This window comes from Delphinapterus leucas, chromosome 5 (genome assembly GCF_059928025.1).
Source record: "Delphinapterus leucas isolate spDelLeu-1000000601 "Yukka" chromosome 5, BTC_Dleu_Yukka2, whole genome shotgun sequence".
Lineage (NCBI taxonomy): Eukaryota > Metazoa > Chordata > Mammalia > Artiodactyla > Monodontidae > Delphinapterus > Delphinapterus leucas.
Genome location: NC_143133.1, coordinates 83,612,696 through 83,638,631, shown reverse-complemented (window position 1 = coordinate 83,638,631; position 25,936 = coordinate 83,612,696). Strand labels below are relative to the sequence as shown.

The following is a 25,936-nucleotide window of genomic DNA, read 5'->3' as shown; positions in this document are numbered from 1 at the left end:
TACATATATTATTTCCAAAACACAATCTGCAAATACTAGAGTCAAGAGTTATGGTATCTTAAACATATTTACATTTTTGCTGTCAAAGCTATTGGCAATTTTCATTTGGTGGGTGACAGTTAACCTGGCTTTAATGAGTCACCATTGTTAAGGAAAGTCTACCTTATCATTCAGGTATATTAGGACAAAAAATTATCTGAAAGTCATTACTTTGAACTTAAACTTTACAAAGAATTTTCCAATTGATTATTCAGTTCATAATTGCATGATATGATATATTGACATATGATCTTGATTTGCTTAATTTTTTAAACTTATTAATTTATATTATACTTCAGTTACAAAATTGTTATGAAGAGCTTTCCTTTTTCATCTACATTATCTTCTATGTTAAAAATATAGCCCTAAAACCAAATGCAAATAATAAAAACAAGAATGCAAAATATTTATTTTAGAAAAACTATTTACCATGAGGATTTGGGTGGAAAATTTCCAGCTTTTTTTCTGTCAGGTTTTAGTTTATGTTTTATAACTGACTGTAACCCACTTTAATTTTGTTGTGCATACAATTAATGTGTTTAAAATTGACCCCTTTTATTATTCCTATTCCCAACGGCGATGATAAAAACATGCCAACAAATACACCTAGCATGAATGAAACCATCCAGCCAACGTAGCTAGCTCTTTTTCTTAGTTTCTTTTCCTTAATATAAATTGTCTTGAAAATATGGAAACATCACTGAATCTTTCTTAGTCTCTACTTGCCCAAGATTTACTGAACACATTTGTGTTTCTTTTATGATTTTTTTTCCTCAATATACTTTCTCTCATCTAATTCTTACCTATTTGATTCAAAAATCTGTATAGCCCAACGGCTAGAATAATGCTATTCTGTTTTTTAAATGAAAATTTTACCAAGATAATTGTAGATTCACATGCAACAATACACAGAGAGCTCTTGCACACTTTGCTCAGTATCCCCAATGGTAACATTGTGCAAAACTATAGTATAACAACAAAAGCAGGATATTGGCATTGATGCAATCCACCAGTCTTACATTTCCTCATACTACTTTGTGTGTATGTGTGTAGACAGGTATGAATTAAGTTCTGTACAATCTGGTCACTTGTGAGCGTTCGTGTATTTACCATCACAGTCAAGATATCGAATAGTATCAACCTCACAAGGATCTCTGTTGTTGCCCCCTTTTTTTTTCCCCAAGGGATAACCATTTATTTTATTTTTTATTTTATTTTATTTTATTTTTGAATTTTATTTTATGTATTTCTTATACAGGAGGTTCTTATTAGTTATCTATTTTTACATATTAGTGTATACATGTCAATCCCAGTCTCCCAATTCATCTGACCACCACCACCCCCGCCCCCCATGTCCATCTGCTTGGTGTCCATACGTTTGTTCTCTACATCTGTGTCGCTATTTCTGCCTTGCAAACCGGTTCATCTGTATCATTTTTCTACACTCCACCTATATGTGTTAATGTACGACATTTGTTTTTCTCTTTCTGACTTACTTCACTCTGTATGACAGTCTGTAGATCCACCCAAATCTCTACACATGACCCAATTTCATTCCTTTTTATGGCAGAGTAATATCCCATTGTATATATGTACCACATCTTCTTCATCCATTCATCTGTCAATGGGCATTTAGGTTGCTTCCATGACTTGGCTATTATAAGTAGTGCTGCAAAGAACATTGAGGGGCATGTGTCTTTTTGAATTATGGTTTTCTCTGGGTACATGCCCAGTAGTGGGATTGCTGGGTCATGTGGTAATTCTATTTTTAGTTGTTTAAGGAATCTCCATAATGTTCTCCATAGTGGCTGTACCAATTTACATTCTCACCAACAATGCAAGAGGGTTTCCTTTTCTGCACACCCTCTCCAGCATTTGTTGTTTCTAGATTTTACAATAAAGCCCATTCTAATGAGTGTGAGGTGATACCCCACTGTAGTTTTGATTTGCAATTCTCTAATAATTAGTGATGTTGAGCAGCTTTCCATGTGCTTCTTGGCCATCTGTATGTCTTCTTTGGAGAGATGTCTATTTAGGTCTTCTGTCCATTTTTGGATTGGGTTGTTTGTTTTTTTTAATATTGAGCTGCATGAGCTGTTTATATATTTTGGAGATTAATCCTTTGTCCATTGATTCGTTGGCATATATTTTCTCCCATTCTGAGGGCTGTCTTTTTGTCTTGTTTATAGTTTCCTTTGCTGTGCAAAAGCTTTCAAGTTTCATTAGGTCCCATTTGTTTATTTTTATTTCCATTACTCTAGAAGGTGGGTCAAAAAAGATCTTGCTGTGATTTATATCAAAGAGTGTTCTGCCTATATTTTCCTCTAAGAGTTTTAGAGTGTCTGGTCTTACATTTAGGTCTTTAATCCATTTTGAGTTTATTTTTGTGTATGGTGTTAGGGAGTGTTGTAATTCCATTCTTTTACATGTGGCTGTCCAGTTTGCCCAGCACCACTTATTGAAGAGGCTATCTTTTCTCCATTGAATATCCTTGCCTCTTTTGTCATAGATTAATTGACCATAAGTGCATGGCTTTACCTCTGGGCTTTCTATCCTGTTCCATTGATCTATGTTTCTGTTTTTGTGCCACTACCATATTGTCTTGATTACTGTAGCTTTGTAGTACAGTCTGAAGTCAAGGAGCCTGATTCCTCTAGCTCTGTTTTTCTTTCTCAAGATTGCTTTGGCTATTCAGGGTCTTTTATGTCTCCATACATATTTTAAGATTTTTTGTTCTAGTTCTGTAAAAAATACCATTGGTAATTGGAGAGGAATTACATTGAATCTGTAGATAGTAGTATAGCTTTGGGTAGTATAGTCATTTTCACAATATTGATTCTTCCAATCCAGGAACATGGTATAACTCTCCATCTGTTTGTGTCATCTTTGATTTATTTCATCAGTGTCTTATAGTTTTCTGAGTCTTTTACCTCCTTAGGTAGGTTTATTCCTATATATTTTATTCTTTTTGTTGAAATGGTGAATGGGATTGTTTCCTTAATTTCTCTTTCTGATCTTGTGTTGTTAGTGTATAGGAATGCAAGAGATTTCTGTGCATTAATTTTGTATCCTGCAACCTTAGCAAATTCATTGACTAGCTCTAGTAGTTTTCTGGTGGCATCTTTAAGATTCTCTATGTACAGTATCATGTCATCTGCAAACAGTGACTATTATACTTCTTTTCAAATTTGGATTCCCTTTATTTCTTTCTCTTCCCTGATTTCAATGGCTAGGACTTTCAAAACTATGTTGAATAAGAGTGGCGAGAGTGGACATCCTTGTCTTGTTCCTGATCTTAGAGGAAATGTTTTCAGTTTTTCACCATTGATAACGATGTTGGCTGTGGGTTTGTCATATATGGCCTTTATTATGTTGAGGTAGTTCCCTCTGTGCCCACTTTCTGGGGAGTTTTTATCATAAATGGGTGTTGAATTTTGTCAAAAGCTTTTTCTGCATCTATTGAGATGATCATATGTTTTTTATTCTTCAATTTGTTAATATGGTGTATCACATTGATTGATTTGCGCATATTGAAGAATCCTTGCATTCCTGGAATAAAGCCCACTTGATCATGGTGGATGATCCTTTTAATGTGCTGTTGGATTCTGTTTGCTATTATTTTGTTGAGGATTTTTGCATCTATGTTCATCAGTGATATTGGTCTGTAGTTTTCTTTCTTTGTGACATCCTTCTCTGGTTTTGGTATCAGGGTGACGGTGGCCTCGTAGAAGGAATTTGGGAGTGTTCCTCCCTCTGCTATATTTTGGAAGAGTTTGAGAAGGATGGGTGTTAGCTCTCCTCTGAATGTTTGATAGAACTCACCTGTGAAGCCATCTTGTCCTGGACTTTTGTTTGTTGGAAGATTTTTAATCACAGTTTCAATTTCATTACTTGTGATTGGTCTGTTCATATTTTCTGTTTCTTTTATAACTACACTTACTGCCTTCACTAACAACTCCTGTTCCATAACTAATCTCTGGCTACCACTAAAATCTAAACATCCATTTTTAAATCTTGATATTTTAAAAATGTTTTGTAAATGGAGTCATACAGTACATGACCTTTAAGTTTGGAATTTTTTCTCGCTCAGCATAATTCCCTGTAGGTTCATCCAAGTTATCAAATCTGTTTCTTTTCATTGTTGAGTTGTATTCCATGATATGTATGTACCATAGTTTGTTTAACCATTCCCCTGTTGAAAGATATCTGGGCTGATACCAGTTTTTGCTATTATCAATAAAAATGCTATGAACATTCAGTTATATATTTTTGTTTCAACCTAAGTTTTTATTTCCCTGGGATAACAATCCAAGAATACAATTGCCTGGGTCTTATGGTAATTGCATGTTTCATTTTGTAAGAAACCAACAAAATGTTTTCCAGAGTGGCTGTACCATTTTACATTCTTACCAGCAACGTATGAGTGATCAGTTTCTCCACATGATTATTAGTATTTGGTGTTGTCACTATTTTATTTTGTCCTTTTGGACAGGGGAGTAGTCGTATCTCATTGTGGTTTTATTTGAGATCTGTAATAGCCAATGATGTTCAACATCGTTTCATGTGCTTATTTGACTGCCATACTGTTTTAAGTTTCCCAACTCCTGTGTACTCATATTACAAATCAAAAACTATAACTTTGATCACATTCTCCTGATCAAGAAAGTTAACAGATACTTTTTGCTGTGTGAGAAAGATCCAAAATTCTCACCCTGGCCTTAGAAACCCTTATAATCTGTCTCTAACAAAACTCTTTAGTCTCAATGACTAAATCAATGATTCAAATATGTAGCAAGTATCTAGAGAATATTTATGTAATATGGATTTGTAACCAGGAGTGGGGGAAGCAAAATACGGGAAAACAATATTATTTCTCAACAGATACTATCTTAAAGTTTCCAGGGATGATGTAAATATATAATAATTGACAAAAAGAAACATATTATTTACTAAAGAATATTAATTTTCACAATTAACATCCTTTTAGTAGTAGTATGTTTCATTGCTCCAAAATTTACTTTTAAATATTCCCAAAATATCCTGCAACTATTCTTCCAAAACTACATTATAAATCAACTAATTCTTAACAAACATATATAGGAAAATAGACAATATGCGTGACTAGAGGTTCATATCTTTAAATATTAAAAAATTTAACAAAATGTAAAAGGATAATCATGAATCATACTGGGCTTACTTTTTTTTTTAACCACTGCTAAAGAATGAACAAGTATGAAGGCATTGATAGTATCCCATAAATTCTATATATTTTAAATTTAGCTGATGTAGTTAGAGATATTATTGATGCTGTCAGGGCAAACAAAGGAATAAATAGTAAAAAATCTTGATGAATTGTTTCCTATGAGAAGAGAGTGGCATGGACACATATACACTATCAAATGTAAAATACGTAGCTAGTGGGAAGCAGCCGCATAGCACAGGGAGATCAGCTCAGTGCTTTATGACCATGTAGAGGGGTGGGATAAGGAGGGTGGGAGGGAGATGCAAGAGGGAGGGGATATGGGGATATATGTATATGTAAAGCTGATTCACTTTGTTATAAAGCAGAAACTAACACACCATTGTAAAGCAATCATACTCCTGTTACAAACCAATTATAAAATAATACTGAATTTTATATTAAAAAAAAGAAATATCTCACAAATGAATCACTGCAAGGAACTTATAAAATGGTTCAAACTGACCAGAGGACAGACAGCAGAAGCAAGAAGAACTACAATCCTGCAGCCTGTGGAAGAAAAACCATATTCACAGAAGATAGACAAGATGAAAAGGCAGAGGGCTATGTACCAGATGAAGGAGCAAGATAAAACACCAGAAAAACAACTAAATGAAGTGGAGATAGGCAACCTTCCAGAAAAAGAATTCAGAATAATGATAGTGAAGATGATCCAGGACCTTGGAAAAAGAATGGAGGCAAAGATCGAGAAGAAGCAAGAAATGTTTAAAAAAGATCTAGAATAATTATAGAACAAACAAACAAACAGAGATGAACAATACAATAACTGAAGTGAAAAATACACTAGAAGGAAACAGTAGTGGAATAACTGAGGCAGAAGAATGGATAAGTGACCTGGAAGACAGAATGGTGGATTTCACTGCTGCAGAACAGAATAAAGAAAAAAGAATGAAAAGAAATGAAGACAGCATAAGAGACCTCTGGGATAATATTAAATGCAACAATATTAGCATTACAGGGGCCCCAGAGGAAAAGAGAGAGAGAAAGGACCTGAGAAAATATTTGAAGATATTATAGTCGAAAAACTCCCTAACATGGCAAAGGAAATACCCACCCAAGTGCAGAGAGTCCCATACAGGATAAGCCCAAGAAGAAGCGTGCCGAGACACATAATAATCAAATGGGCAAAATTAAAGACAAAAAAATTAAAGACAAAGAAAAATTATTGAAAGCAGCAAGGAAAAAATGACAAATAACATACAAGGGAACTCCCATAAGGTTAACAGCTGATTTGTCAGCAGAAACTCGACAAGCCAGAAGGGAGTGGCATGATGTACTTAAAGTGATGAAAGGGAAGAACCTACAACCAAGATTACTCTACCCAGCAAGGATCTCATTCAGATTTGATGGAGAAATCAAAAGCTTTACAGACAAGCAAAAGCTAAGACAACTCAGCACCACCAAACTAGCTCTACAACAAATGCTAAAGGAATTTCTGTAAGTGGGAAACACAAGAGAAGAAAAAGACCTACAAAAACAAACCCAAAGCAATTAAGAAAACTGTCATAGGAACATACATATCGATAATTACCTTAAACGTGAATGGATTAAATGCTCCAACCAAAACACACAGGTTTGCTGAATGGATACAAAAACAAGACCCATATATATGCTGTCTACAAGGGACCCACTTCAGACCTAGGGACACATACAGACTGAAAGTGAAGGGATGGAAAAAAGTATTCTGTGCACATGGAAATCAAACATAAGCTGGAGTAGAAATACTCATATCAGATAAAATAGGCTTTAAAATAAAGAATGTTACAAGAGACAAGGAAGGACACTAGATAATGATCAAGGGATCAATCCAAGAAGAAGATATAACAATTATAAATATATATGCACCCAACATAGGAGCACCTCAATACATAAGGCAACTAACTGCTAACAGCTATAAAAGAGGAAATCGACAGTAACACAATAATAGTGGGGGACTTTAACACCTCACTTACACGAGTAGACAGATCATCCAAACAGAAAATTAATAAGGAAACACAGGTGTTAAAGACACAATAGACCAGAAAGATTTAATTGATATTTATAGGACATTCCATCCAAAAACAGTAGATTACACTTTCTTCTCAACTGCGCATGGAACATTCTCCAGGATAGATCACAACTTGGGTCACAAATCAAGCCTCAGTAAATTTAAGAAAATAGAAATCATATCAAGCATCTTTTCTGACCATAACACTATGAGATTACAAATCAATTACAGGGAAAAAAACGTTAAAAACACAAACACATGGAGGCTAAGCAATACGTTACTAAATAACCAATGAGATCACTGAAGAAATAAAAGAGGAAATCAAAAAATACCTAGAGGCAAATGACAATGGAAACACGATGATCCAAAACCTATGGGATGCAGCAAAGGCAGTTCTAAGAGGGAAGTTTATAGCTATACAAGCCTACCTCAAGAAACAAGAAAAATCTCAAATAAACAATCTAACCTTACACCTAAAGGAGCTACAGAAACAAAAACAAACAAAACCCAAAGTTAACAGAAGGAAAGAAATCATAAAGATCAGAGCAGAAATAAATGATATAGAAACAAAGAAAACAATAGCAAAGATCAATAAAACTAAAAGCTGTTTCTTTGAGAACATAAACAAAATTGATAAACCATTAACTAGATTCATCAAGAAAAAGAGGGAGAGGACTCAAATCAATAAATTTAGAAATGAAAAAGGAGAAATTATAACAGAAACTGCAGAAATACAAAGCATCCTAAGAGACTACTACAAGCAACTCTATGCCAAAACAATGGACGGCCTGGATGAAATGGACAAATTCTTAGAATGGTATAACTTTCCAAGACTGAACCAGGAAGAAATAGAAATTTGAACAGACCAATCACAAGTAATGAAATTGAAACTGTGATTTAAAATCTTCCAACAAACAAAAGCCCAGAACCAGATGGTTTCACAGGTGAATTCTATCAAACATTTAGAGAAGAGCTAACACCCATCCTTCTCAAACTCTTCCAAAAAATTACAGAGGAAGGAACATTCCCAATCTCATTCTATGAGGCCACCATCACCCTGATACCAAAACCAGACAAAGATACTACAAAAAAAGAAAAAAACAGACCAATATCACTGATGAATATAGACGCAAAAATCCTCAACAAAATACTAGCAAACAGAATCCAACAGCACATTAAAAAAATCATACACCATGATCAAGTGGGATTTATCCCAAGGATGCAAGGATTCTTCAACATAAGCAAATCAATCATTGTGATACACCATATTAACAAATTGAAGAATAAAAAACATATGATCATCTCAATAGATGCAGAGAAAACTTTTGACAAAATTCAACACCCATTTATGATAAAAACTCTCCAAAAAGTGGGCATAGAGGGAACCTACCTCAACACAATAAAGGCCATATAGGACAAACCCACAACGAGCATCATTCTCAATTGTGAAAAACTGAAACCATTTCTTCTAAGATCAGGAACAAGCCAAGGATGTCCACTCTCACCACTATTATTCAACATAGTTTTCGAAGTCCTAGCCATGGCAATCAGAGAAGAAAAAGAAATAAAAGGAATACAAATTGGAAAAGAAGAAGTAAAACTGTCACTGTTTGCAGATGACATGATACTATTTATAGAGAATCCTAAAGATGCCACCAGAAAATTACTAGAGCTAGTGAATGAATTTGGTAAAGTTGCAGGATACAAAATTAATGCACAGAAATCTCTTGCATTCCTATACACTAATGATGAAAAATCTGAAAGAGAAATTAAGGAAACACTCCCATTTACCATTGCAACAAAAAGAATAAAATACCTAGGAATAAACCTACCTAGGGAGACAAAAGACCTATATTCAGAAAACTATAGGACACTGATGAAAGAAACTAAAGATGATAGCAAGAGATGGACAGATATACCATGTTCTTGGATTGTAAGAATCAACATTGTGAAAATAACTATAATACCCAAAGCAATCTACAGATTCAATGCAATCCCTATCAAATTACCAATGGCATTTTTTATAGAACTACAACAAAAAACTCTTAAAATTTGTATGGAGACACCAAAGACCCCGAATAGCCGAAGCAGTCTTGAGAGTAAAAAATGGAGCTGGAGGAATCAGACTCCCTGACTTCAGAGTATACTACAGTGCTACAGTAATCAAGACAATATGTTACTGGCACAAAAACAGAAATATAGATCAATGGAACAAGATAGAAAGCCCAGAGATAAACCCAGGCACCTATGGTCAACTAATCTATGACAAAGGAGGCAAGTGTATACAATGTAGAAAAGACAGTCTCTTCAATAAGTGTGCTGGGAAAACTGGGCAGCTACATGTAAAAGAATGAAATTAGAACACTCCCTAACACCATCTGTAAAAATAAATTCAAAATGGATTAGAGACCTAAATTTAGGATGGAACACTATAAAACTCTTAGAGGAAAATATAGGAAGAACACTCTTTGACATAAATCACAGCAAGATCTTTTTTGATCCACCTCCTAGAGTAATGGAAATAAAAACAAAAATAAACAAATGGGACCTAATTAAACTTAGAAGGTTTTTCACAGCAAAGGAAACTACAAACATGACGAAAAGACAGCCCTCAGAATGGGAGAAAATATTTGCAAACGAATCAACAGACAAAGGATTAATCTCCAAAATATATAAACAGCTCCAGCTGCTCAATATTAAAAAAACAAACAACCCAATCCAAAAATGCGCAGAAGACCTAAATAGACATTTCTCCATGGAAGACATACACATGACCAAGAAGCACATGAAAAGCTGCTCAGCATCACTATTAGAGAAATGGAAATCAAAACTACAATGAGGGCTTCCCTGGTGGCTCAGTGGTTGAGAGTCCACCTGCCAATCAGGGGACACGGGTTCGTGCCCCGGTCCGGGAAGATCCCACATGCCGTGGAGTGGCTGGGCCCGTGAGCCGTGGCCATTGAGCCTGTGCATCCAGAGCCTGTGCTCTGCAATGGGAGAGGCCACAACAGTGAGAGGCCCACTTGCCGAAAAAAAAAAAACAAAAAACTACAATGAGTTTATCACCTCACACCAGTTAGAACGAGCATAATCAGGAAATCTACAAACAACAAATGTTGGAGAGGTTGTGGAGAAAAGGGAACCCTCTTGCACTGTTGGTGGGAATGTACATTTATACAGCCACTATGTAGAACAGTATGGAGGTTCCTTAAAGAACTAAGAATAGAATTACCATATGACCCAGCAATCCCACTACTGGGCATATACCCAGAGAAACCAATAATTCGAAATGACACATGCACCCCAATGTTCTTTACAGCACTATTTACAATAGCCAGGTCACGGAAGCAACCTAAATTCCCATCGACAGATGAATTGACAAAGAAGATGTGGTACATATATACAATGGAATATTACTCAGCCATAAAAAGGAACAAAATTGGGTCATTTGTAGAGATGTGGATGGATCTAGAGACTGTCATACAGAGTGAAGTAAGTCAGAAAGAGAAAAACAAATATCGTATATTAATGCATACCTATGGAACCTAGAAAAATGGTACAGATGAACCAGTTTGCAAGGCAGAAACAGAGACACAGATGTAGAGAACAAATGTATGGACACCAAGGGGGGAAAGTGGGGGTTGGGGCAGGGGTGGGATGAACTGGGAGATTGGGATTGACATGTATACACTAATATGTATAAAATGGATAACTAATAAGAACCTGCTGTTTAAAAAAAGAAAAGAAAATAAAGTTCAACAATTCAAAAAATAAAAATAGAAAGAAAGCCTAAGGAAGGAAAGTAACTTCAGAAAAGAATGCTGCAAACTTTTAAAAAATAAATGAAAATAGGTCTGTGTCTTTATTCCTGTCTTCTTAAATTCCAGACCTACTAGACAATGGACTTGAAGTTATGGGGAAGGGGAAAGGTAAGCTGTGACAAAGCGAGAGAGAGGCATGGACATATATACACTACCAGACGTAAGGTAGATAGCTACTGGGAAGCAGCCACATACCACAGGGAGATCAGCTGGGTGCTTTGTGATTGCCTGGAGGGGTGGGATAGGGAGGGTGGGAGGGAGGGAGACGCAAGAAGGAAGCGATATGGGAACATAAGTATATATATAACTGATTCATTTTGTTGTAAAGCAGAAACTAACAAATAAATAAATAAATAAATAAAAATAAATTTTTAAAATTCTTTCTCACAGCTCCTTTATTTAATTGCCTGTTATACAAAAAGATCTGATTTCGGTGGACAGCAGATAAAAACATGTAAATATGAACATTTGTGATTTGACATTACTTACAAAGTATTTTCATAAAATATATTAATTTAAACATTTAAAAAAAATTTTGGCATGCCATTATTATTGCAAGATATTATCCTATACCTACATGCACATTTTAGCACATTGTTAAGTTAGAGACCTTGGCAATTACTAACAAATGAAGCATTTCACACTTCTAAGCACTGTATTTTTTCTCAAAATTAATACTTCAGTTAGTCTGAAATTGCCCTGTTTTGATCCCTACTTCTGATTAATCATGCCTGCTTCCTCCAAAACCCTATCTCTCAGAGTCCCAAACTGGCACATTGAGACCAGAAAGATTTGTTAGAGTCAGATTAGAAGGGCTTTTGAATGCTAGATGGAGAATTTGGAAATTTTTTTCCATAGGCAGTAGGTATCTATTAACTATTTGTTCAGAGAAACATGATCAAAGTGATATTTTCTGATATTTCATGTGAGTACATAGAAGTCAAAGGGAGCACTTAAAAAATATATGAACCATATTCCAGCAGATTTGAATCAAATAGGTGTTGGATGAAATAAAAAGTAATGCATGGGAAGAAACATAAAAGAAACACAAAAATATTTGGTGATTAAGTGTAAGTAGGGGTTAAGAAAAATTCAGTGCTGCTTAAAAGAAACCAGAAAAAGATAAAATTCGTCTGGTTTGTTGGTTTGATTTATGGTATGTTTATTTATTGATGCTTTTTTTTTTTAACATCTTTATTGGGGTATAATTGCTTTACAATGGTGTGTTAGTTTCTGCTTTATAACAAAGTGAATCAGTTATACATATACATATGTTCTCATATGTCTTCCCTCTTGCATCTCCCTCCCTCCCACTCTCCCTATCCCACCCCTCTAGGCTGTCAAAAAGCACCGAGCTAATATCCCTGTGCCATGCGGCTGCTTCCCACTAGCTATCTACCTTACTACGTTTGTTAGTGTGTATATGTCCATGACTCTCTCTCACCCTGTCAAAGCTCACCCTTCCCCCTCCCCATATCCTCAAGTCCGTTCTCCAGTAGGTCTGCGTCTTTATTCCTGTCTTACCCCTAGGTTCTTCATGACATTTTTTTTTCTTAAATTCCATATATATGTGTTAGCATATGGTATTTGTCTTTTTCTTTCTGACTTACTTCACTCTGTATGATAGACTCTAGTTCTATCCATCTCATTAAAAATAGCTCAGTTTCGTTTCTTTTTAAGGCTGAGTAATATTCCATTGTATATATGTGCCACATCTTCTTTATCCATTCATCCGATGACGGGCACTTAGGTTGTTTCCATCTCCGGGCGATTGTAAATAGAGCTGCAATGAACATTTTGGTACATGACTCTCTTTGAATTTTGGTTTTCTCAGGGTATATGCCCAGTAGTGGGATTGCTGGGTCATATGGTAGTTCTATTTGTAGTTTTTTAAGGAACCTCCATACTGTTCTCCATAGTGGCTGAACCAATTCACATTCCCACCAGCAGTGCAAGAGTGTTCCCTTTTCTCCACACCCTCTCCAGCATTTAATGTTTCTAGATTTTTTGATGATGGCCATTCTGACTGGTGTGAGATGATATCTCATTGTAGTTTTGATTTGCATTTCTCGAATGATTAATGATGTTGAGCATTCTTTCATGTGTTTTTTGGCAGTCTGTATATCTTCTTTGGAGAAATGTCTATTTAGGTCTTCTGCCCATTTTTGGATTGGGTTGTTTATTTTTTTGTTATTGAGCTGCATGAGCTGCTTGTAAATTTTGGAGATTAATCCTTTGTCAGTTGCTTCATTTGCAAATATTTTCTCCCATTCTGAGGGTTGTCTTTTCGTCTTGTTTATGGTTTCCTTTGCTGTGCAAAAGCTTTGAAGTTTCATTAGGTCCCATTTGTTTATTTTTGTTTTTATTTCCATTACTCTAGGAGGTGGGTCAAAAAGGATCTTGCTGTGATTTATGTCATAGAGTGTTCTGCCTATGTTTTCCTCTAAGAGTTTGATAGTTTCTGGCCTTACATTTAGGTCTTTAATCCATTTTGAGCTTATTTTTGTGTATGGTGTTAGGGAGTGATCTAATCTCATACTTTTACATGTACCTGTCCAGTTTTCCCAGCACCATTTATTGAAGAGGCTGTCCTTTCTCCACTGTACTTTCCTGCCACCTTTATCAAAGATAAGGTGTCCATGGGTGCATGGGTTTATCTCTGGGCTTTCTATCCTGTTCCATTGATCTATCTTTCTGTTTTTGTGCCAGTACCATACTGTCTTGATTACTGTAGCTTTGTAGTATAGTCTGAAGTCAGGGAGCCTGATTCCTCCAGCTCCTTTTTTCGTTCTCAAGATTGCTTTGGTTATTCGGGGTCTTTTGTGTTTCCATACAAATTGCGAAATTTTTTGTTCTAGTTCTGTGAAAAATGCCAGTGGTTGTTTGATAGGGATTGCATTGAATCTGTAGATTGCTTTGCGTAGTAGAGTCATTTTCACAATGTTGATTCTTCCCATCCAAGAACATGGTATATCTCTCCATCTATTTGTATCATCTTTAATTTCTTTCATCAGTGTCTTATAATTTTCTGCATACAGACCTTTTGTCTCCTTAGGTAGGTTTATTCCTAGATATTTTATTCTTTTCGTTGCAGTGGTAAATGGGAGTGTTTTCTTGATTTCACTTTCAGATTTTTCATCATTAGTATATAGGAATGCCAGAGATTTCTGTGCATTAATTTTGTATCCTGCTACTTTACCAAATTCATTGATTAGCTCTAGTAGTTTTCTGGTAGCATCTTTAGGATTCTCTATGTATAGTATCATGTCATCTGCAAACAGTGACAGCTTTACTTCTTCTTTTCCGATTTGGATTCCTTTTATTTCCTTTTCTTCTCTGATTGCTGTGGCTAAAACTTCCAAAACTATGTTGAATAAGAGTGGTGAGAGTGGGCAACCTTGTCTTGTTCCTGATCTTAGTGGAAATGCTTTCAGTTTTTCACCATTGAGGATGATGTTTGCTGTGGGCTTGTAATATATGGCCTTTATTATGTTGAGGAAAGTTCCCTCTATGCCTACTTTCTGGAGAGTTTTTATCATAAATGGGTGTTGAATTTTGTCGAAAGCTTTCTCTGCATCTATTGAGATGATCATATGGTTTTTCTCCTTCAATTTGTTAATATGGTTTATCACATTGATAGATTTGCGTATATTGAAGAATCCTTGCATTCCTGGAATAAAGCCCACTTGATCATGGTGGATGATCCTTTTAATGTGCTGTTGGATTCTGTTTGCTATTATTTTGTTGAGGATTTTTGCATCTATGTTCATCAGTGATATTGGCCTGTAGTTTTCTTTCTTTGTGACATCCTTCTCTGGTTTTGGTATCAGGGTGACGGTGGCCTCGTAGAAGGAATTTGGGAGTGTTCCTCCCTCTGCTATATTTTGGAAGAGTTTGAGAAGGATAGGTGTTAGCTCTTCTCTAAACGTTTGGTAGAATTCACCTGTGAAGCCATCTGGTCCTGGGCTTTTGTTTGTTGGAAGATTTTTAATCACAGTTTCAATTTCAGTGCTTGTGATTGGTCTGTTCATATTTTCTATTTCTTCCTGATTCAGTCTTGGCAGGCTGTGCATTTCTAAGAATTTGTCCATTTCTTCCAGATTGTCCATTTTATTGGCATAGAGTTGCTTGTAGTAATCTCTCATGATTTTTTTTATTTCTGCAGTGTCAGTTGTTACTTCTCCTTTTTTATTTCTAATTCTATTGATTTGAGTCTTCTCCCTTTTTTTCTTGATGAGTCTGGCTAGTGGTTTATCTATTTTTTTTATCTTCTCAAAGAACCAGCTTTTAGTATTATTGATCTTTGCTATCGTTTCCTTCATTTCTTTTTCATTTATTTCTGATCTGATTTTTATGATTTCTTTCCTTCTGCTAGCTTTGGGGTTTTTTTGTTCTTCTTTCTCTAATTGCTTGAGGTGCAAGGTTGGTTTGTTTATTCGAGATGTTTCCTGCTTCTTAAGGTGGGCTTGTATTGCTATAAACTTCCCCCTTAGAACTGCTTTTGCTGCATCCCATAGGTTTTGGGTCGTTGTGTCTCCATTGTCATTTGTTTCTAGGTATTTTTTAATTTCCTCTTTGATTTCTTCAGTGATCACTTCATTATTAAGCAGTGTATTGTTTAGCCTCCATGTGTTTGTATTTTTTACAGATCTTTTCCTGTAATTGATATCTAGTCTCATGGCGTTGTGGTCAGAAAAGATACTTGATACAATTTCAATTTTCTTAAATTTACCAAGGCTTGATTTGTGACCCAAGGTATGATCTATCCTGGAGAATGTTCCATGAGCACTTAAGAAAAATGTGTATTCTGTTGTTTTTGGATGGAGTGTCCTATAAATATCAAGTAAGTCCATCTTGTTTAATGTATCATTTAAAGCTTGTGTTTCCTTATTTATTTTCATTTTGGATGATCTGTCCATGGGTGAAAGTGGGGTGTTAAAGTCCCCTACTATGAATGTGTTACTGTCGATCTCCCCTTTTATGGCTGTTAGTATTTGCCTTATGTATTGAGGTGCTCCTATGTTGGGTGCATAAATATTTACAATTGTTATATCTTCTTCTTGGATCGATCCCTTGATCATTATGTAGTGTCCTTCTTTGTCTCTTTTAATAGTCCTTATTTTAAAGTCTATTTTGTCTGATATGAGAATTGCTACTCCAGCTTTCATTTGGTTTCCATTTGCATGGAATATCTTTTTCCATCCCCTTACTTTCAGTCTGTATGTGTCTCTAGGTCTGAAGTGGGTCTCTTGTAGACAGCATATATAAGGGTCTTGTTTTTGTATCCATTCAGCCAATCTGTGTCTTTTGGTGGGAGCATTTAGTCCATTTACATTTAAGGTAATTATCGATAGGTATGTTCCTATTCCCATTTTCTTAATTGTTTTGGGTTCGTTATTATAGGTCTTTTCCTTCTCTTGTGTTTCTTGTCTAGAGAAGTTCCTTTAGCATTTGTTGTAAAGCTGCTTTGGTGGTGCTGAACTCTCTCAGCTTTTGCTTGTCTGTAAATGTTTTAATTTCTCCATCAAATCTGAATGAGATCCTTGCTGGGTAGAGTAGTCTTGGTTGCAGGTTTTTCTCCTTCATCACTTTCAGTATGTCCTGCCACTCCCTTCTGGCTTGTAGGGTTTCTGCTGAGAGATCAGCTGTTAACCTTATGGGGATTCCCTTGTGTGTTATTTGTTGTTTTTCCCTTGCTGCTTTTAATATGCTTTCTTTGTATTTAATTTTTGACAGTTTGATTAATATGTGTCTTGGCGTATTTCTCCTTGTATTTATCCTGTATGGGACTCTCTGTGCTTCCTGGACTTGATTAACTATTTCCTTTCCCATATTAGGGAAGTTTTCAACTATAAGCTCTTCAAATATTTTCTCAGTCCCTTTCTTTTTCTCTTCTTCTTCTGGAACCCCTATAATTCGAATGTTGGTGCATTTAATGTTGTCCCAGAGGTCTCTGAGACTGTCCTCAGTTCTTTTCATTCTTTTTTCTTTATTCTGCTCTGCAGTAGTTATTTCCACTATTTTATCTTCCAGGTCACTTATCCGTTCTTCTGCCTCAGTTATTCTGCTATTAATCCCATCTAGAGTACTTTTAATTTCATTTATTGTGTTGTTCATCGTTGCTTGTTTCATCTTTATTTCTTCTAGGTCCTTGTTAACTGATTCTTGCATTTTGTTCATTCTATTTCCAAGATTTCGGATCATCCTTACTATCATTATTCTGAATTCTTTTTCAGGTAGACTGCCTATTTCCTCTTCATTTGTTAGGTCTGGTGCATTTTTATCTTGCTCCTTCATCTGCTGTGTGTTTTTCTGTCTTCTCATTCTGCTTATCTTACTGTGTTTGGTGTCTCCTTTTTGCCGGCTGCAGGTTCGTAGTTGCCGTTGTTTTTGATGTCTGTCTCCAGTGGCTAAGGTTGTTTCAGTGGGTTGTGTAGGCTTCCTGGTGGAGGGGACTAGTGCCTGTGTTGTGGTGGATGAGGCTGGATCTTGTCTCTCTAGTGGGCAGGTTCACGTCTGGTGGTGTGTTTTGGGGTGTCTGTGGCCTTATTATGATTTTAGGCAGCCTCTCTGCTAATGGGTGGGGTTGTGTTCCTGTTTTGCTAGTTGTTTGGCATAGGTTGTCCAGCACTGTGGCTTGCTGGTCGTTGAGTGAAGCTGGGTGCTTGTGTTAAGATGGAGGTCTCTGGGAGGTTTCCGCCGTTTGATATTATGTGGAGCTGGGAGGTCTCTTTTTGACCAGTATCCTGAAGTTGGCTCTCCTACCTCAGAGGCAGAGCCCTGACTCCTGGCTGGAGCACCAAGAGCCTTTCATCCACACGGCTCAGAATAAAAGGGAGAAAATGTAGAGAGAATTAGTAGAAGTATGAGGAAAGAAAGAAGGAAAGGAGGAAAGGAAGGAAGGAAGAAAGAAGCAAAGAAGGAAAGAAAGGAGGGAGGGAGGGAGGGAGGAAGGAAGGAAGGAGGGAGGGAAAGAAGGAAAAAAGACAGAAAGAAAGAAGATATAGTAAAAATAAAATAAAGTATAATATAGTTATTGAATTAAAAAATATTTAGAAAAAAAATGACGGATAGAACCTTAGGACAAATGTTGGAAGCAAAGCTATACAGAGAAAATCTTACACAGAAGCATACACATACACCCTCACAAAAAGAGGTAAAGGGGGAAAAATCATAAATCTTGCTCTCAGAGACCACCTCCTCAATTTGGGGTGATTCGTTGTCTAAAGGAGGGAAGGAAGGAAGGAAAGAAAGAACGAAGGTAAAGTATAATAAAGTTATTACAATTAAAATTAATTATTAAGAAAAAAAATTTTTTTTTAAAAAACCATGGACGGATAGAGACCTAGGACAAATGGTGGAAGCAAGACTATACAGACAAGATCTCACACAGAAGCATACACGTACACATTCACAAAAAGAGGAAAAGGAAATAAATCATAGATCTCGCTCCTAAAGCGATCAATTTGGGATCATTCCTTATCTATTCAGGTATTCCACAGATGCAGGGTATATCAAGTTGATTGTGAAGCTTTAATCCGCTGCTTCTGAGGCTGCTGGGAGAGATTTCCCTTTCTCTTCTTTGTTCTCACAGCTCACAGGAGCTCAGCTTTGGATTTGGCCCTGCTTCTGCGTGTAGGTCGCTGGAGGGCGTCTGTTTTTTGCTCAGACAGGACGGGGTTAAAGGAGCCGCTGATTCGGGGGCTCAGGCTCACTCAGGCCAGGGGTGGAGGGGGGGAGGGAGGGAGGGGCACTGCGTGCGGGGCGGGCCTGCGGCGGCAGAGGCCGGTGTGACGTTGCTCCAGCCTGAGGCCCGCCGTGCGTTCTCCCGGGGAAGTCGTCCCTGGATCCCGGGAACCTGGCAGTGGCGGGCTGCACAGGCTCCGCGGAAGAGGGGTGTGGAGAGTGACCTGTGCTCGCACACAGGCCCCTTGGTGGCGGCAGCAGCAGCCTTAGCGTCTCCCGCCCGTCTCTGGGGTCCGCGCTTTTAGCCGCGGCTCGCGCCCGTCTCTGGAGTTCCTTTAAGCAGCGCTCTTAAACCCCTCTCCTCGCGCACCAGGAAACAAAGAGGGAAGAAAAAGTCTCTTGCCTCTTAGGCAGGTGCAGACTTTTCCCCGGACTCCCTCCCGGCTAGTCGTGGTGCACTAACCCCTTCAGGCTATGTTCAAGCCGCCAACCCCAGTCCTCTCCCTGCGCTCAGTCCAAAACCGAAACCCGAGCCCCAGCTCGCAGCCCCGCCCGTCCCGGCGGGTGAGCAGACAAGCCTCTCGGGCTGATGAGTGCCGGTCGGCACCGATCCTCTGTGCGGGAATCTCCCCGCTTTGCCCTCCGAACCCGTTGCTGTGCACTCCTCCGCGGTACCGAAGCTCCCCCCTCCGCCTCCCGCAGTCTCCGCCCGCGAAGGGGCTTCCTAGTGTGTGGAAACTTTTCCTCCTTCACAGCTCCCTCCCACTGGTGCAGGTGCCATCCTTATTCTTTTGTCTCTGTTTTTTCTTTTTTTCTTTTGCCCTACCCAGGTATGTGGGGAGTTTCTTGCCTTTTGGGAGGTCTGAGGTCTTCTGCCAGCCTTCAGTAGGTGTTCTGTAGGAGTTGTTCCACGTGTAGATGTATTTCTGGTGTATCCGTGGGGAGGAAGGCGATCTCCACGTCTTACTCTTCCGCCATCTTCAAGGTCCCCCTCCCATGCTTTTTTTTTTTTTTTAAATGCCATTAGGGGTAGATGTGGTATAAGGGTCGATTTTAAACATGTTTATTTTTATGTGAAAATAAAATCCAAATAAAGGGAATAGAGTTTGTTTTTTTTTAATAGAATGATCCTCTGAAGACAAATAATAGTTGGAGATATAAATGTGGGACTCTTCAGCTTATAGTTAACTGATGCCATGAGCAAAGAAATATCTATGAGAGGTAGGGAGAAAAAGAGGTAGAAAGGGAGAAAGGTGGAAAGAGAAAGAGAGATGGAAAGAAGTGGGAAGGATTAAGAACCAGCATTCATCAGGAATTGCTCACACATAAAATGTTGGAAGAGAATTCAGAGCCAATAGAACTGACGAAGCAGTGCTTCAGAGTGGGAAAAAGAGAAAAGAGCTCATCTGATGTATAGAAACAAGAGGAGAGTTTAAAAGGCGGAGTGTGTGTTCAACAAGGTCAAATACCTCATTATAGTGTATGGTAAGGTAAATGGAGAAGTACTCATTACATATGGCAAATATATCACGCATAGAACTCAAAGGCAGAAGAGAGGTTTCAGAGGAAATTTAGTAATGTTGGTTCTCAGAAGATGAGGCTGGTTCTAGATGACTCAGTCAAGATGCTGAAAAATAGGAGAGAAAAAGAATGACAAATAAAACAGGAGATAATATGTATATGTAATATCTTTCATTTAAATAAGGCTGGCAATAGTTGAAGCACTATGCTAAGTGTTATCTCTAAACAGAAATATAATGATCCAGGGAAATTATCCCTAACTGGAGATTAATGAAATGAGACTTTACAAGGTTAAATAATTTGCCTTAACCCAAATGTATAGTAAATGTTGGATCTGTTTTCAAATTCAGTTTGAACTAATAATATCAGTAAGTTTATGTATAAGAATTTGTTCTCTCCAAGAGAAATTATCTGTTTAGGCTTGTAAGTAGCAGAAAGGCAGTCTGTAAGGAAATGATAATCTCTCCTGGCGGGAGATCCTTTTTGGAGCACAGGCTCCGGCCGCGCAGGCTCCGGCCGCGCATGCTCAGCGGCCATGGCTCACGGGCCCAGCCGCTCCGCGGCATGTGGGATCATCCCAGACCAGGGCACGAACCCGTGTCCCCTGCATCGGCAGGTGGACTCTCAACCACTGCACCACCAGGGAAGCCCCTGGAGGCAGATCTTTAAAGATCATTATCTTGGAAGAGACAAGAAAGATTCTAACAGGCGAGCTATGTAAAGCAAAAGAAAGGTATAGAGTTGTATTTAACCATGGAGTTCAGACTTGATCACTCTCTTTTATCTATAAAGTTTAACATTTCTAAAATGTGGGAAGTTAGAATGGGTTAGTCTACTGAGAAAATGAGGAAGACTCATTATGGGGATGACTTTGTAAGGAAATTGAAAGAGAGAATCAAAAGCTTTGGAGCACAAATGAAATAACATTGAGCTTATTTGGACCAAATTTGCATGTTTTTCTCTAGCAACAGTGCCACCAGCCAAAAAGAAAGTTGACTGAGAAAATAAGTAATTTGAATTTAGAAATTAATAAAGCAAATCTTGGGGAAGGCTACTGCTAGTGATAGTGGGGTAGCTTTGCCCTACTACATTTAGACTGTTCACCAGGAATAAATTCTCTACCACAGACCTCAGCATCAGAGGCTAGGAAAAAGCAGGGTAAAGGGACCTTGAATTGCAACTATTATTATCCAAGAAGAGGGAGGGGAAGAGTATAGATTTCTATTGTAAGTAGTAGTTTTCCTCATACATGAACCACTAGTTGCCGATGGTTGCTCTTGAAGACTGATCTGAAAGGGCTGAAAATGTAGATCAGTGTAAGAAGGTTGTCAGAGAGTCAGTCAATTTTCATTAAAAGAATCAATGATGAGGTGACAAGACTAGAAGGGTAGCATTTAAATGTCCCAAAACTATTGATAGGGCCAAGATCATGTAAGAGACTGTGAAAAACAAAACATGGGATGTATACTTGTTATTAGTTTTGGTGACTTAAAATTTGTTATCATGCCACTCTGAATTTATCAAAATGATAATGTCATTAAACAGTAAGCATGCTAAGTTATCCTATTGAGGGTTTCTTGAGAACATTAATAAAATTTATTTTGTTCTATAAGTTTCTTATTTTAATCAACTTAGCTATCAGCACAAAAGAAAAAGTCCCTTGCTTTTTTAGGTACAACTATCTACTTATGTCCATATTCCTCTTATGATAGTAATTGTGTTATTAAAATATAAAATATTTCATCTAAATTCATATATTTAAAAAAGATCATGTAAACTAATCTTACTGTAGATACAAAGTTCTAAATGTATGCCTTGATATTTTTGAAAAAGCGTTCCTACTAATAAAGTATATTTAGTGATTATATTCTGCTTGAAATTATAGTTTTTAAAATTATATTCAAAATAGTGATATCATACGAGGTCATAGCCACATCATTTTGGACATTTCAACCTATATCTATAAGAGAAAGTCCTATCTAATATAATGAGACATTTTTTTTTCCTAGAGAACAGCCACATGCAAACTCTAAAAATGTCAAATCTCATATACTTAGCACCTCCTATTTAGGAGGTGTTTGAAATCAAAAACAAAGTTCCATTTTGTCTTGCAAACCTAAGATTGCTAAATTAATACTATACAAACAATGACATTCTTTTTTATGATAAGGAAATAATCAGTGACTTAGTGGTTCTTTCAAATTTCCATTTGGAGAATAAATATTTTCTCCTAAAGATGTCTTTTCAATTACACACCATTGAGAAGAGATATAAGGGGAAATCTCAGCCAAGTGTGGGTGAATTGCTTAAACCTTGCATTAATTACTGACTATTAAGCAGTTCTTATTTGAATGCATATGATCCCTGTAACCACAGGCTACATTTTCTCTGTCTCCTATCAGCAGTTGCAGCATCCAGCGATCAAAGCCAGATTCCTATAATTGCTGTGTCTGTGACAGTGGGAGTCATTTTGTTGGCAGTGGTTATTGGCTTCCTCCTCAGTGGAAGGTAAGACAGGAAGCTGTGCTTCTGAACTTTTGCAGCTGATCTCTTCCTTACCTTGATCTGACCATTTGGCTATTAAGCACATCCTGAAACAAATGAGGCGAGCAATATATCAGTAGATAACCTGTATGTAGGATGTATTTCTCAAGCCTTACCTTGTCCATGTTAGTGCTAACTTTTAAGTGCACAATTCCTCTTTTCCAGGTATACTCTCTACACAAGAATAGTATTAACTTGTTATTATTTATTATGTCGTTAATATAACCATATCTTTTTCTGATATAGTTTATTTTAACGTGAATTTTATTTTTCCTCTCAAAAGTATTGACGTATCCTCTCAAAAGCTTCAATTTTAGTGTTTGGGAAGGCCTGTGTCTGTGTCTGATATTTTAGAAGAATAAAACTAATAATTCTAGTTAGCCAGAGTTCTACCTAACAGGGTGATGGATACAAAGCAGACACACCTGCAAACAAGCATTTTGACAAATAACCACCCTTTTTTTATGGTTGCATTTATTTTCAGCTTCTGAATGATTTCAACCTGAATACATCAATCATAGTGTATACTGATTTAAAGTGAATTTTATTGAATGTTATATCAATAGATACATTAATATGTATTACCTATCTACATTTTTCATTTTGAACAAAAATAAAAGAGGTAGAGCCCCAGCAAGAGCTTATGTAGAAGGTATCTCCTGACATTGAGCTGAGCATAATAAACCTTCCTAAAAAAATAAGCAAATAAGAGCATGAGTGTGTTCTATTCCTACAACAAATGTATTTTCATTTTTCATCCAGGCCACTGTTAGAAGGGATATTCCATAATGAGAGCTGTCCATTTGAAAATGTTTTGGTGTTAGACTATTATAGAAAATCTCATGAAAATCTTCATGAAGATATTTAAACCTGCACAAATACACAAAAATATACTATAAGGTCCAAAAAAAGTCATGAAATCAATATTCATATTGATTTTGTACTGTTTTACTCATTTACTTTTGACTCTTCAGCACCTATTCAACTCATAAATATATAGAATTAGACATTTTCAATATACTGCATATTGTATTCTGAAAAGATTTATGACTACATCCTTAAATTACAGTAGTGACACTTTATTTTAATAAAACACTGTTACTTCCTTTGAACATCCTTTCTCTTTTCTGAAAATTCCCTTTCTTCTAGTTCTTGTTCATTTGAGTGTTGAAAGTTTTCCTAAGAAATCATTGCTTACTTTTAATGTTAGAATAGCAGTGACACATTTTTAGAATTGCTAAATTCTAAATTCTTCCCACAAACTGGGAAGCAGTTTGTGTTCTGTTGAGGACAGCCAGCCCTCCCCAGTCAGAGGCTGGCTAGCTCGTGCCCCACTGATCTGTTCCCTCTGAAGTCACTTTGGGAGAATGCTCTACCATTGTCCCTGCTTTCTGGAATATAAGCTAATTCCACCAGTCTTGTCATAAAAACTTTGCTCAGGTTTCGATCAAGTAAGATAATTGAATTGAGTGAATTGTAACTACTAAGAAAACTACCACGAGATAATGTGTATTTTCTACCCCAGAAGGGTGGATAACTATGATACATTTGCAAAGCTGGTTTGTAATATCATTATTTACTTCTGAGAAATGGTTGGCCTCTTCCTTTCCAATAAATCCGGAAGCGTTAGTTATATTTAGGAACATGGGGATCATAAGAAGATATTATTTGTTGAGTCCACTGAATAAAAATGGAGGAAAGAGCAGATGTCTAAAGGCCAATAAATTTGTGTTTGAAGGTTTATTAAAGAACAAATAAAGTATAGGAAGTATTTTATTGTAGACTTAGCACACTTTATCTGTTTAACCTAAGTATTGTTAATGTGAATTTACTGATGACATTCAGCTAAGGATTCTCGCTTACCTATATATGAATCAGCCCCTGCCCCCCCCATTTTTTCCCTAATGCATACAAAATTGGCTTAAAAGCAATTCACTTCGTTACATCTGCAGCATTAGACAAAGTGAGAGAAGGTTCAATCTACCTCCTATTTGGTAGCTGAAGGAGAGTATAGCTTTAGCACACACATACACATGCACACACACACACACACACACACACACACACACATGAATTCCGTATCTATCTGAAAATACCATAGAAGAATAACTAAATTTTAGTACATAGAAATGTTTAGTATATTTCTCAGTTAAATAAAAATGACATCTATACCCAAAAGGCAAAGCTTAATTTTCAGCATAACTAAACCCAAGACATGGTAAGATAATTTTGGATCTACTGTCTTACGGAAGTATATTACTTTTTAAAAATAGCAATACCTTACAAATTGTGCATTGCTTATTCACTTTAATTTTTTTCTTAATTACACAGACTGTGATGCTGAGACTAGGAATTTGCAACTTAAAGGAAAATACACTTTACTAAAAATCAATTTGAGATTTATAATTTTTTTACCAGCAAATTCTTTGCACCAAACTTTTACTTCATTTTGTTGAATGCACATTCTTGAATTTCAAGGGCATTTGTCTTATGATAGAAATATATTTGGCCAAACAAAGAAAAGTTTGGACCAAATAGAAAAGAGCTGGCAAAGTGGTAGATTTTAATCCAATCAATAATCACATTAAATGTGAATAATCTAAATATACCAATTAAAAAGAGACTGTCAGTTTAAATAAAAAGGCAAAACCCAACTAGATGCTGCCTACAGACAAAGATGATGGTGAAGTTGTAAATGGGGTGTGCATATTTGGGGTTTTAGGGGTTATTGATTTGGGTGGTAGTTGTACAAAGTATTTCCTTTGTAATTGCTTGTTAAACTCCATTTTATATACTTGATATGTATATTCCCAATAAATAAATAAAGTTAACTGGCAATCAAAAGAAAAAAAAGAAATATATTTGGCCATTTTATTTTACTTTTCATAAACAGGTTATTTTATGTTTGTATTATATAAACATACTTATTCAAAAGCTAAATGATATGATTCTAAAAAGGCTTTTCCTATCTCATTCAAGGCAATGAACTTCGCAATTTTTGTTGGGACTAAGAAAATTGAACCTACCTCTTAGTACATAGAGTATACTGATTAACTAAGTAAAGTTTTGTCAAATAAA

At 36.6% G+C, this 25,936-nt stretch overlaps 1 protein-coding gene across 1 annotated transcript in view; it reads left to right on the top strand.

Moving 5' to 3' along the window:
- EPHA5 (EPH receptor A5) overlaps positions 1 to 25,936 on the top strand; it is a 332,484-nt gene that overhangs the window by 228,874 nt on the left and 77,674 nt on the right. Inside the window, exon 8 of the mRNA XM_022561692.3 lies at positions 22,717 to 22,822. Within this exon, the coding sequence (XP_022417400.1) occupies positions 22,717 to 22,822 (106 nt within the window). The remainder of the gene's footprint in view (positions 1 to 22,716; positions 22,823 to 25,936) is intronic.